The sequence below is a fragment of the Schistocerca piceifrons genome, chromosome 4, assembly GCF_021461385.2.
Source record: "Schistocerca piceifrons isolate TAMUIC-IGC-003096 chromosome 4, iqSchPice1.1, whole genome shotgun sequence".
Classification (NCBI taxonomy): domain Eukaryota; kingdom Metazoa; phylum Arthropoda; class Insecta; order Orthoptera; family Acrididae; genus Schistocerca; species Schistocerca piceifrons.
In genome coordinates this window covers 90,275,880-90,288,154 of record NC_060141.1, presented here as the reverse complement: position 1 = coordinate 90,288,154, position 12,275 = coordinate 90,275,880, and the positions used below count along the sequence as shown (strand labels likewise).

The window sequence follows — 12,275 nt, the reverse complement described above, 5'->3', positions numbered from 1 at the left end:
TTCATTAATATTAACGCTAATCATGTACGCATATCTTGTAAACTAACTCGTTCCACATCATTTCGCAGGTGACAACATAATGCAATCCTTATTTATAATGTTACTCTGAAACTGAGTCACATACTTGTCACTCTTGCAATGTCAAGTGCACGCCATAAATGCTGTGCGTTCTTCTCACCTATTAACGGCATATATGCTGATGTTTCTAAATAAACCTGTCGTGATGCTATGTTACTGTCGTCTCCAGGCGTACAACCCGGAAGCAGGTACAGATAGCGTCTCGACTGTACAATAGACTACGACAGCAGCTGCGTTCAGTTTTGCTCAAAGCGCCTCAGCTTTTTGTGTAACCTTGCAGATAGGTGGGGGGATGTGGCTGAAAAGTCGCCGGTATGCGACCACGCGGTGACTGCGTGGTGGTGGAGGGGAGTGCCTGCGGTCCGCCCCTCTCTCCCCACCCCTCCCTTCCCCTCCCGCCACGGCACGAGCAGAGGGTGCGCGCAGGGTAGCTCCGCCAGAAGCTCGCCGACGCCAGCCGAGTAGAGTTGCCCGCCATGCCTTCAGGAAAGTTCACCAAGTACTCCTCCCGCTATGGGTCCTCGAACGGCCGATACCACTCCGGGTACCGCTACACCCCGCAGGTGAGACGCCGCATCTCCTTTCAGCTCTTTTCTTTCTTCCTTCCTTCTTTTTTTTAATCTCACATCTTTGTAATATGTACGCCGAAGGGTACAACCGCTTGTACTTGTACTTTTCACCTAAAAAGATTATCGATTGACTTCAAGTACTTTAACTTGAACGGTGAGGATTCGTCAGAAAAAACTGGTTACTTCGCTACTGGTCTAAGGAAACTTGATAGCACCAATCGTCTTTTCAGTATTTGACAGTCTGAGTACCATCCTCTGCTTTTATTGTTGAAGGCTAGGAAATTTAATAATTAAGTTACTACAAAGAAATTCAGAACGATTTACACATAGTATCTACGTAACAATGGAAACTTTCAAGTGCTATTATGTGGCACATAATACTCAAGAGCAGGTGGAAAAACCCAGAAGCTTCTGAATGCCTGAGTACGGCAATGCTGATGTGTCACTGCGTTTAATCACTTACTTACATCAGTTAATTATCTAAGCCGGAAGAGTTGCAGGTAGTACATATCGACGAGTTACATTTATTGGAAGAAACCTGGGAAAATACAGTGGAGTTACAACGGAAACCTCGAACCTAACACCATGCACTGGGTACTCTTAGCTGTTTTTTGGGTATATAACTTTCACATCAGCTCGGATTACAAAAATAGATCCGAAGGATATCGGTATATTTGCAATCGGAAGGTTTAGACAATACAAAAGCCTTAAAAATGTATTCGGAATAAACATTATTCTTTCGGCAAAACGTTACTGGGTACATATAATGAACCAGTATTCAAGACTGCCTGTAATGCGACTCTGCTATTTCCAGCGCACATTTCGTGCAAGAATGAGAGCAAGTGGAGAACAATTATTGTGCTTTTGGAGGCATACTTTCCCCGAATCCCAATCTCGAATGAAACAAGAAACGGACCGACAGGTGATCGTTGGAAGAACTCTCCACCATGCACTTTACAGCAGCTTGTGGAGTGTTTGTGTACGTGTAGATATTACAGGACAGTTGTTTCATTCCATCCAAGGATGAAAAGTCACAAGTTTTTCGTAAGAGGTGTGACATTACCAACAGAGTCCCTTTTCATAGTATCTGTGTATCTACCGTCTTTAGTGAACAAATGACTATGCAATATTGATCACAGAGTTACGTCGGTGTTTCTAAACGATAAATTTCGAATCATCTGCCACTTTACGCAAATCAGGAAGCAGACTTAGTTTCTTTTGCGAATGATGCAAGTTATTTTGTCAAAGATAGCAAGCAAGTACCAAAACAGGAAATACTAAATGGTGAAATGTGAAAGTTGTTGATTTGTTGTACATAAATCGACTTGCTTCATACTTTTCAAGAATTACGATGATATTGATAAATGTGATGTGATAACAAGAAATAGTAAACCCAGTGTAACATTTTGGGATGAGACGGCCTGTCTGGCCATCCTGAGTGTCCGCCAACGGACTTCCACGGGCTTCCTACACTTACGCCTCGTAACTGATTCATAGTTTCTTCAACAAATTCAAGACAGACTTCTTCGCTCACCGCCATTCATCCAAGCTCGTACTTCGTCTAAAATTGTCCCGATTATGACGTAACATTGGACATAACCGTCTACTTCTGCAGGTCTCCTTTTAATGCAACCTTAGGGAGTTCATTTTTGGGCGGCATGTAGTGAATGACATTATGCACTTAGTTTATAGATACTCGTAGGCTGTTATGATCAACCTGTTTCTCTACTTTCTGCTAATTCCGACTGATGGTCATTCCCGTCAAAAAAAGCTGTACCTATCTGTGCTGCTCCTTATCTCACGCGTTCGATATCCCATGTTAGCGTAACCTGATATGAATGCTACACGCCCATGCAATATTACGTGATAGGGGGTCCAAGCGTTTTGTAAACAGCCTCTTTCATAGCGATTCGCGGGTTCTCAGTACTCGGCTAGTGAAAAGCAATCTACAACTTTAGTTTAATAGCAACCGAGCCTAACTGGTCACCCACTTCGTATGTCGACGTAAGAAAGGAAGGATGATTAGGGTTTAGCGTCTCGTCAGTGGCGAAGTAATTAGAGATAGACTCTAACCTCGAATTGGAGGAGGGTAAAGGAGGACATCGGCCGTACCTTTTTCAAAGCAACCATCAAGGCCTTCAGAGTTTTTGACGATCCACGGTAAATCTCATTCTGGATGGCCGCACAGATATTTATTGCGTTGTCCTTCCCAATGTGAGTCCATGGTCTTACTACTACGCTACCTCGTTCGGCGTTTTGACTACATAACAGTACAGATAAGAGGAGTAACATTTTCACATCTAGTGAATTTGCAGTAAGGTGCATTCAGAGTCAGATGCGATCGAATACATAGAATCATGCGCACTTCCCCTTTCTCGACTCTGTCACCCTTAAAATGTATCAGAACAGTTTTGTTCTCTGCAGCTGATCAACACACAGTAAGCAGAAAATTGGGCTTATGAGCCTTTGCTGCTATGAATTCGGAGCCCCTTGCGTGCAGTTGCCCAATGACAGAGAGTCAAAAATGCGGCTACTCTAGCTTGTGAAAGGAAAGTAGTATATTGTGGCGCCGTTTTCAATCTTGTTGAGGAATACTGCTATCGAATATCACCCTGGAAGTCCTATGAGGAAGAACTTATACTTTCACATCCACATATAACATCACCGCATTCTCAGGCCTTGGCTTATAAATATAAATAATATTGAATCTCAGAAATCCACGTCCTCTTAATATCCTGTTCGTTATGTGGTACTTTACTTGGCAGAAGACCACGGATATCGAGAAAAGGAGATACTGGGCTGCTTTGAAGTGCTCGATTTCTCATATGTCTGATGAATATGGAAGCCTTCGAAGATGTGTCTAAGTAGTTGAGACGCCGAGTAGTTTCGGCAGTACTTCTCTCCACCCACAATAATGATTCACTTGCTAGTGTTTTCTCCTTTGTCGAGCTCTTCATGCTCACGTATTTTCCTGTGACCTTTGTTTTCATCCATAGATTCCGCCTTAGTCAAATTCGCTGTTCAAATGGCTCTGAGCAGTATGCGACTTAACTTCTGGGGTCATCAGTCGCCTAGAACTTAGAACTAATGAAACCTAATTAACCTAATGACATCACACACATCCATGCCCGAGGCAGGATTCGAACCTGCGACCGTAGAGGTCGCTCTGTTCCAGACTGTAGCGCCTAGAACCGCACGGCCACTCCGGCCTGCAAATTCGCTGTCATCTTACTTTTGTTCCCTAGTTCAGGCATGACTGGTTGAATAGATGAGTAACAATGTTGTTTCTCCAAGTGGTGACTGCTCTGGACAGAATCTTTGTCAGTCATTAATTCCACTTTATTAGGACACATTTCCTTAGTTTGGCCTGACATTTCCTTCATCCTTTGCTTAACAGTTGATGCTTAACAGTTGATGGACGACATACATTCCGATGAGCACACCGCTATCGAGATGGCCACTCACTGTTGAGAGAACAGGAATTGTTTGCTCCCCAGAAAGTTAGTCCTCTTCACGAGTTTTGAGAAGAGCGGAGAGACAAGAGACGCCTCTTTCCCTGCGTCTACAAACATTATATGTGAAAAGCATTTGGTTCCGCAACACTTGTGGCATGAAATATTGCGTGTTTCTCAGGAACGGCCAGCATGCTCGTTGCATAATCGAGACGTGGGTCAATGTCCTCAATTGGAGAGCGACGTTGTAAATGACGTTGTGCGCTGGATTTCTAATGTTTTTATTTATCATGTTGATCTTGTTTAATACCCTAGGATTTGATTTCATACCAATGACAACTGTACCACTCAAAGAGGTGAATGTTTTCTATCAGGTTGTGATGGATTTGTAAACAGTCTAAATCTACATTCAGCCGCACTGAAATTCTGTTGCGCGAAAATGAAGTTCTGCCACGGCAAGAAACTACAATGAGCCGTCGATGGCTACTCGGCGACACCGTTTTTTATCTACCACAACTTCCGCTCGCACACTGCTCGCCGTGGCAGCTGGAAGTAGTAAATGCTATACAGCCGCTCCTTCCACTCATTCGGACGCTCTCTTCATGTCAGCAACCGTGAAAAGGAATTTCGTCATTATCAGGGGTTATTAGAGACAGGGTAGAAATGTATTTGAACGGAGATGGGAAAAAAGCGTCTGCAATGACCCGTTCCATAATCGTCTGGGATGCGCCTCATTTCAAGAAATAATTGAGAACCTGATTTCAAATGACCGAAGCCAGTTCTTCACTCACACGCGTCACCTTTCTTCATCATCGCTCCATGCCACTAGGTACTAAAGAGCCCCTGCAAACAGTTTTATTGAAGCCACTGATCGTTTTCACATTCGACAGGGCGTAGCATGGAAAGGAGTGGAAAAGAAAGGGTTACGTTTTCTTAGGTCCGTCTCGCTCGTGGGGAGAGAGTTTTTCGATTTTATCTCATACAATTATCAGAGCCTCAAAAAATGATCACGTTGTTGCATAAATTACGATGTAGCAAGTTTCGGGCGAAGCTATTCTCTTTTCAGTTGGTTCAGCGTCGTTCAGGAATCAAAGGCAATTACACAAGTAGGCAAATGAAGACACCTATCAAATTACGTTCAAGGGGGAATCGCATTCAACGTATCTGTTGACGAAACAGTCCTTCAGTATGCTGGGGACCGAGATCTGACATATTCCAACCAGGGATATCCATCCATATCGTGGTGAAAATTTCGTATGGCAATAGCTTATCTTCAATAATGACTTGAACTAACAACTTTTACAAAAGACGCAGCAGTAAGGAAGGTGCAAGATCGAAGGAAGTAAGTTCCTACTGAAAACTTTTGCCGTTCATACAATGTCCAAAAATTAAGGATGCAACGTCTCCTTCTTCAAGCATAGGACTGATCCACCGACTGTGTAGACAAAGACTACATGCCGACATACTTTATTCTACTTCCGCTGAATTCGTTGATAATCATTTGATCCACCCGGATAGACGTGCGCGTTAAAGCGACAGTTCTGGTATGGGAAGCTGAGCCGGTCCCGGATCGAATCCATCCGCTGGAATAACGACGGGGGTCGGTATGCGGGCCAGCCTGAATGTGGCTTGCGGGTGAATACAACAGTTGTACCCAGGTCCCGCCACAGTTTCATGATTCCGCCCATTTTTACACGAATAACACTACACACATCCAATTGGGGTACACATATACCGTCCAGGGTGGTTATGGGACGGCGAAAAGAAGGGCATCAGGCAGGCAACCCCTTAAATTAACCACGACAAATCCTTTCATAGCCGTGCCAACCCTGCGCTGATGCGGGGCAAAGGTACAAGAAGAAAAAGGAAGATAAGATCATCGTTTGAATGTTGAGATCTAATTTACAAATGCAGCGACGAGAAAAGGTTTGTTTAAGCAATATTCAACACCCAAGTGTTCGCGGTCGCACAAGCCGCATTACAAACCCATAAAGCCGCATTACAAACCCATATGCTCGCCTTTGACATGCTCAAATTCTGTCTTTAAGGCAAAAATGTTTCGCCAACATCTACCTCTTCATGCGTAATATTTTTCGTGTTGTTAATCTTTGTTACCCTGAGACTTTTTTCGGAGAGTAAGTACTAGAAAACTGAGGCTCTTATTGGGTGTGAAAGGGGGGGGGGTGGTTCGTGCAATAGATCCCAAGTATTCATCTGCATCCATAAGTAAACATGCGTGATTTCGCTTTACTTACTGTCAGGCCTATAAAGTCATGCCGTCTTCACCTACTCCACAAAAAAAAGATAAGTTCTCATACTCGTAGTTGACTAGGGAGGCTGTCCCTAAGAAAATGTCTAATGCATTCTCCGAGCACCCTACTCGTGTAGTACTGCAGTTCCCCAGCTGGTTTGGTGAGGCTGGAATGTCCCAGTTAGTGTATTCCATTAGAAGCTGAGATAGTCATCATAATTCGTTTCAAGCATTTCGATATTAACTGTCGGTGATGTTTAATCACTAAGGTTCCTCACTTTCATGTATCTTCTGTCGTTATAAAGCGTGAAATATAATGTTGGCATTATCTTAGGATATAGACCTCGTCTTCGCGACTAAATGAGAGGTAGTTTGTTTGCCAGACACATTTCGCTTCTTTTATTTTCGAAGCGTCTTCAGTGCCCTATAATACCCATTTTGTCTCTTACTACACTTATAGGTTATATATGTGATGAAATGATTATGAATTTATTTCTACATTAGACTTTTTTGGCTTTTTTTTAGGTTCAAAACCATATCTTCGTATCAAGTTACTTTAGGCTTTTAACAGTTTTTAAATGCGCTTGCTATTTCGTGTGCCCCGCAATGGAACTATTTCCTCGATGGAGTGGTACTGGAGCATCGTGGAAGTTGAGAACACTACAAGTAACAAACACACAGCATAAATACACGATTTTAGATGATACACAAAAAAAAAAAACGCGATGAATTGTTGTGAAATGTGCACCTCATTTTCAACAAAAGGACATCCAGACACACGACTGCAGTTATTTTTATGAAAGCGTCACTCGTGCAAGGGCATTAAAATCATACAAAATGCTCGTACGTGACGCAGTTTCATCAGATGCCGGATGAATCGCCGTACCAGCCCACGTTCGCAGTAGTTGCGTAGGTTTTGGCCCGAGCCAGGCGTTTGTGGTGTCACTCTCTTTGGATCGAATATTTAGGCACTAAAATACGATCCAGTTTGTGGACACGTATTGAGTCCCTATGTCGATATTCGAGGGGTCACGTTCCACCCGCGCAGTGCAGGTTGTCTGGAAACCACCAATGTGGTACTGGCATAAACTTTCATCGCTCTTCCTTCAAACGACAGCACTGTGTCCATCTTTAGCAGAGCTCTTGAAATTTCAAATTACTTGGGCAGACTCTATAAGTCATTTGCATGCGAATGTACGTCTGCGCATCAAAACTACAGGCATGTCACATGTGCCTCGTGGATGCAAGGCATACGTCGTCGATTGAGCAAGCAGCTGTCTCCACTATCTGGTATTCTGTAGTGCGTCAGCATGTTGAGTAACGAGTGTCCAGCTGAAGTCAACGGGGCAGCAAGATGCGCAGAGGGACGTGGGCAGCAGAGACCGTGGACCGGGAGAGGTCCAGAGAACATGATAAGGGTCCGCTCTCTCATTAATTACGGCACACAGTTTAGATATGATTGTGTCTTTGTGCGCCTGCCATTCTCGACGTTGGAGGAGTAAGACATGACGTCATTGTATATCTGGTGAAAGACAAAAAAAAGAATAGTCGTTAAGAAACAGAAACAAGAAACATATATAAACATGTAATGTTATGTGTGCCTCACTGTTGTTTTTTTTAACTAATTTGTGCCTGATTTTATTCTGAGAAGCTCACTAATGTATGTAAATACCATAAATGTAAATGTGATTCAAGAAGTACTTGAAGTGCAATCCCCGCAACGATGGTAGTTGTGAATCTCTGAGTATGGACTTAAAAAAAAAAGACAATTGATTTATTAAAAAAAAGAGGACTGTTAATCTGTATCTGGTGGAAAGAGGGCGTGTTGCTGGGCCGTCGCTCAGAACGTACTGTTACATTTAACGAAAATTAATATTTTAGTGATAAAAACGAGTAAAGTAAGTGGAAGAGTTGCCAAATATTTATGTATACAAATTTTCTGGAAGAGAAGAATAGAAATATCTTGTTTTTGGAAGAGGAGGTGAACTTCATTGTCGTCGCCGTCTATCAATCGACAGAATTGTAAGTGTACAAAGTTCACTAAAATACAGGAAAAGAAATGCATTCTCTATAGTTTTCATTCAATAGGTAACAACCTCTCATAATTTATTAATTACAGTAAATGGATTATATTCTTGTACAATAGTATGGTGCTGAACTCCACTGACCAATTTTGATGTAGCGGGACGTGTAGTTTGAAGGAAGTTTGTGTGCCAAGCAATATCCTTTTCTCACGAAAAGTAGATTGCTGTTTGATCTTATTTACTTACAATAGTGGTCCCTTAGGTATGAAAAGCTACAAAAACTTGGCTCAAAGCTATCCGCAATATGGCCTAGTAACTAACATAGTCGTATTTTCAACCTTAAAGAACAATAACTTCCTCCAAATTGTAATACGTCACCAACTGGTGCAGAAGATGATCATTCAAGGAGGCAACAACCAAAATTCAGGTACCAGTTACGACTTAAAGTAAAAATCTCAATCAAAAATCAATCTCTCTCTCTCTCTCTCTCCAAACACATGTATAAATATTCATATTATTAAGATAAAAGTCATTTTATAAACAGACCTTTATCATATAAGAAGGGGCAAAGCAGAAGCTTCGTCGGACTAGGACCAAAACTTGCTTACCAGTATAATGGAAAGGTTTGAAAGTGCATAACAGCATATTAAGACACAAACTTACAGCCAGGATTTTGACATACTGTCATCTATACACAATAATAGTTATTTTTAACGACTAATAAAAGCATGATTCCAAGAAACGTCAGAAGGATTTGCAATTAACGTCTCATCGACGTTACGGCTATTAGAGACGACTTTGAAGCTCAGGTACCACAAGGGTAGTGAACGAAATAGTTTACGCCCTTGTTTTGAGAATCACTCCTGCTTTCATCTCAAGTGACTAAGGGAAACCGTAGAGAGCCAAAACATGAATTGCCGCACGGGAATTCGAACCTAATACTTCCCAAAAACAACCTAATCATTTCAACTATTTGCTACGTTAAACAATGGCTTGTGCTAGACCTAATTTTTTTGTAGATTTCAGACAGTGCACAGTTTCCGGACAGCGTACATGGCTTCTCAATATTGTTTGACTGCACCATCGAAGGAGGCAGCTTACAATACTATCGTTCGATTGATTATTGAGGGATGGCTGCTCTTCTAGGAACAGTTTACCCTTGATATCCGTTATAACGGAACATCTCCTATGAATAGAAAACGACATCTGTTTTGCCAGTTTTTAAGAATGAGCGAAGACAGATCTGCAGATTTACACGCCTGTATCACCGACGAGAATCTGTTATTATTGAAGAAAAATTGTTATTTTACATGGTAATAGTTTCTGAGATCGAACAAATGCACTTTAAGAATCCACAAGCATTCCGCATGCGCTGAACGTGTTTTTTCTTTTTTTTTATTTTGCATCAGTTCCATAATGTTATAGGCAACGGGCCCCAAGGTAATGCGTTTGTCGACTTCCTGAACGCCTTTGATACAGTTATGTACTGTCCGCAAGTAATAAATACGTGTTTACGGTGTATCAGACTAGGACCAGCCAAGAGCCGTATGCGATTGACATAAGGTTAGTTGTGTGCTGGAAGTATTATTAAGGATAAATTAAAACTGCAACAAGACATACAACCTTTTCTCGTCCATATTACGAGAAGGAAATCAAAGGAATACGAAAGATGTGTATAACGCCTTGGATTGTTCCAGAATACCCTGTTCTCCTTCCGGCTACAAGTCACACTGTGCATCTATGTGGGGAACTGAAGAATTTTTAGCAAAAAGAACTCACTATGCCTTTCCGAGTAGAGAGCAGAAGCGATTACAATAGGGAAGTGTAGTACGCACGTTTCTGATCAAGATTTATACTAATATAGACGGTCTGGTAAATAACGCCTGTAGTTCTCTGAGACTGTTCGCAGACGACGCAGGTGTATAAAGAGCGATTGTACCAATATAAAATAAAGAAAGGTTTACAACTCTTTTTGGTGGAAATACTTGCTCATAAGCCACCAATTAATCTGTGATATCTTTTGATTACATCGTCGTTGAGGACTTGCTGATATCAATCACAATGTCTAGGTACGTCCATTCAGAACGACTTATATGAATCGATCAGTAATTATTTCAGGGGAAGCCAGATACGATACTGACATTCTCTGGGAGAATTAAATTCCAAGGAAGTATAATCCATTTACAACTGTCGCTCAAAAATGTCTCGTCTGAGCGATTCTTGTGTACTTTCCATTAGCTTGAGATTCTTAACAACTTGAGTTAATGGAAGTGTGTGTGTGTGTGTGTGTGTGTGTGAGAGAGAGAGAGAGAGAGAGAGAGAGAGAGAGAGAGAGAGAGAGAGAGAGAAAGCTATCTGAGAAGGAATAGGAAGTGAGGAAAAAGAGAGGATATCAACACACACAGAAAGGACCATCACGTACCGTACAGTAGCTTCTCGATCTGATACGTACCGTAAATTATTTAAGTATGTTTTCCTGCATATCATAGCAATTAACTAGTTTCGGCTTGTACACCATATCATCCTCAGATTCAGTTCCTTCGAAAAACTAAAACTAAGCCTTCACAATTATCATAATTTCTTAATTACACTACGACTTCCTATGATGTAAGAGTATACTAAATCCTGCTGAGGAATAATGTTGTCGATCATAGTTCAAATAGATGTAGCTGATAAAGGGTATTTCATCCACACATATGAAATGCCAGATAAAACGAAATTTCGTCAGAAACGTACCCTGAAGGAAGCTTCCCTGCAGCGTTGAATCAACCAGTAACGTCGGAATCCCCACTAAATATCAAATTCAGCTGTCCAGATTCAGACTTCATGAGCATGAACTGCTCACTGCCCACTACTTCTGGCTCCAGGTGCGACGATGACTCGTAACAAATCGGAGCTCGAATTCGATACATGGGTTGGTTATAATTAAACTTTCCCTATTTAAAACGTTATAACACGGAAACTAATTACCGTACGAGTACCAAACATGACAGCATTAATGTCCAAAGTATGGGGTGCATGATAACCACGCGTAACAGCGCCACGGTCCAGTTCCAACTATAGGCACCAGGTACCGTGATCAGTGATTCATGGTCTTACGCACCCGACCAGAGGCACTGCACTTATTGACGTGTTAAAAGGAACAGGGCATTACTGGTGAAGCTCTGTTATCAAAACAAGAGTAATGCTGCAGCTGCACTTCGAGAATATCGCCGGCTGAAATGACTACGGAAGGGTCCTCTTTCTCCACGTGCTGTGCGGAGCATGATGAAGAAGTTCGAATCAACTGGAGAACTGGGCGTCGCTGTGGGAGGAGGCCAACGACCGGTTGCACCACAGGTAGTTGATGAAATCGCTGTTACTATGGCAGACAACGCTGCACGCAATTCCCGATCGTCAGGCAGTGCGAGTGCTGTGTCACGACAGTTGAACATCCTGTGGTCCACTATACGGAAGGTGCTTAGAACCATTCTCAAATGGTATCTGTACAACGTCCACATCGTACAGCAGCTTGCACCACAGAACGCACAACGACGTGTTGACTTCGCTCTCCGCTTTCTCGCAAGGAGAGACAGACAGACAGACAGATGAAGCTTATTTTTCTCTGACGGGTGAGGTGAACACACAGAATTGCCGAGTGTGGGGATCTTCACCGCCGGTCACTGTGCATGCAGTTCTTCTGTACGGTGAAGTGTAGCTTCATGGCTACGTTCATCACTGGCCCATTCTTTTTTGAACAGGTTGGGGCCAAGGAACAAAGCAGTGCAATGTGACTGGCCAGCGTTGCTGCGATATGCTTCGCAAGCAGGAGAGAGACGCATTGAACTCAACAGTTTTCACGAAAGACGGGCCCCACCGCACATCGCTCGTGAAGGTCACCTGCTTCTCTGAAAAACATTTG

The 12,275-nt window shown here is 42.5% G+C and overlaps 1 protein-coding gene across 1 annotated transcript in view; it reads left to right on the top strand.

The window, feature by feature from the left end:
• Positions 1 to 501: 501 nt before the first annotated feature.
• The window catches only part of LOC124794781 (proton-coupled amino acid transporter-like protein CG1139), a 139,373-nt gene continuing 127,599 nt past the window's right edge, over positions 502 to 12,275 (top strand). The window contains exon 1 of the mRNA XM_047258417.1: positions 502 to 641. Within this exon, the coding sequence (XP_047114373.1) occupies positions 555 to 641 (87 nt within the window). The 5' untranslated portion in view covers positions 502 to 554. The remainder of the gene's footprint in view (positions 642 to 12,275) is intronic.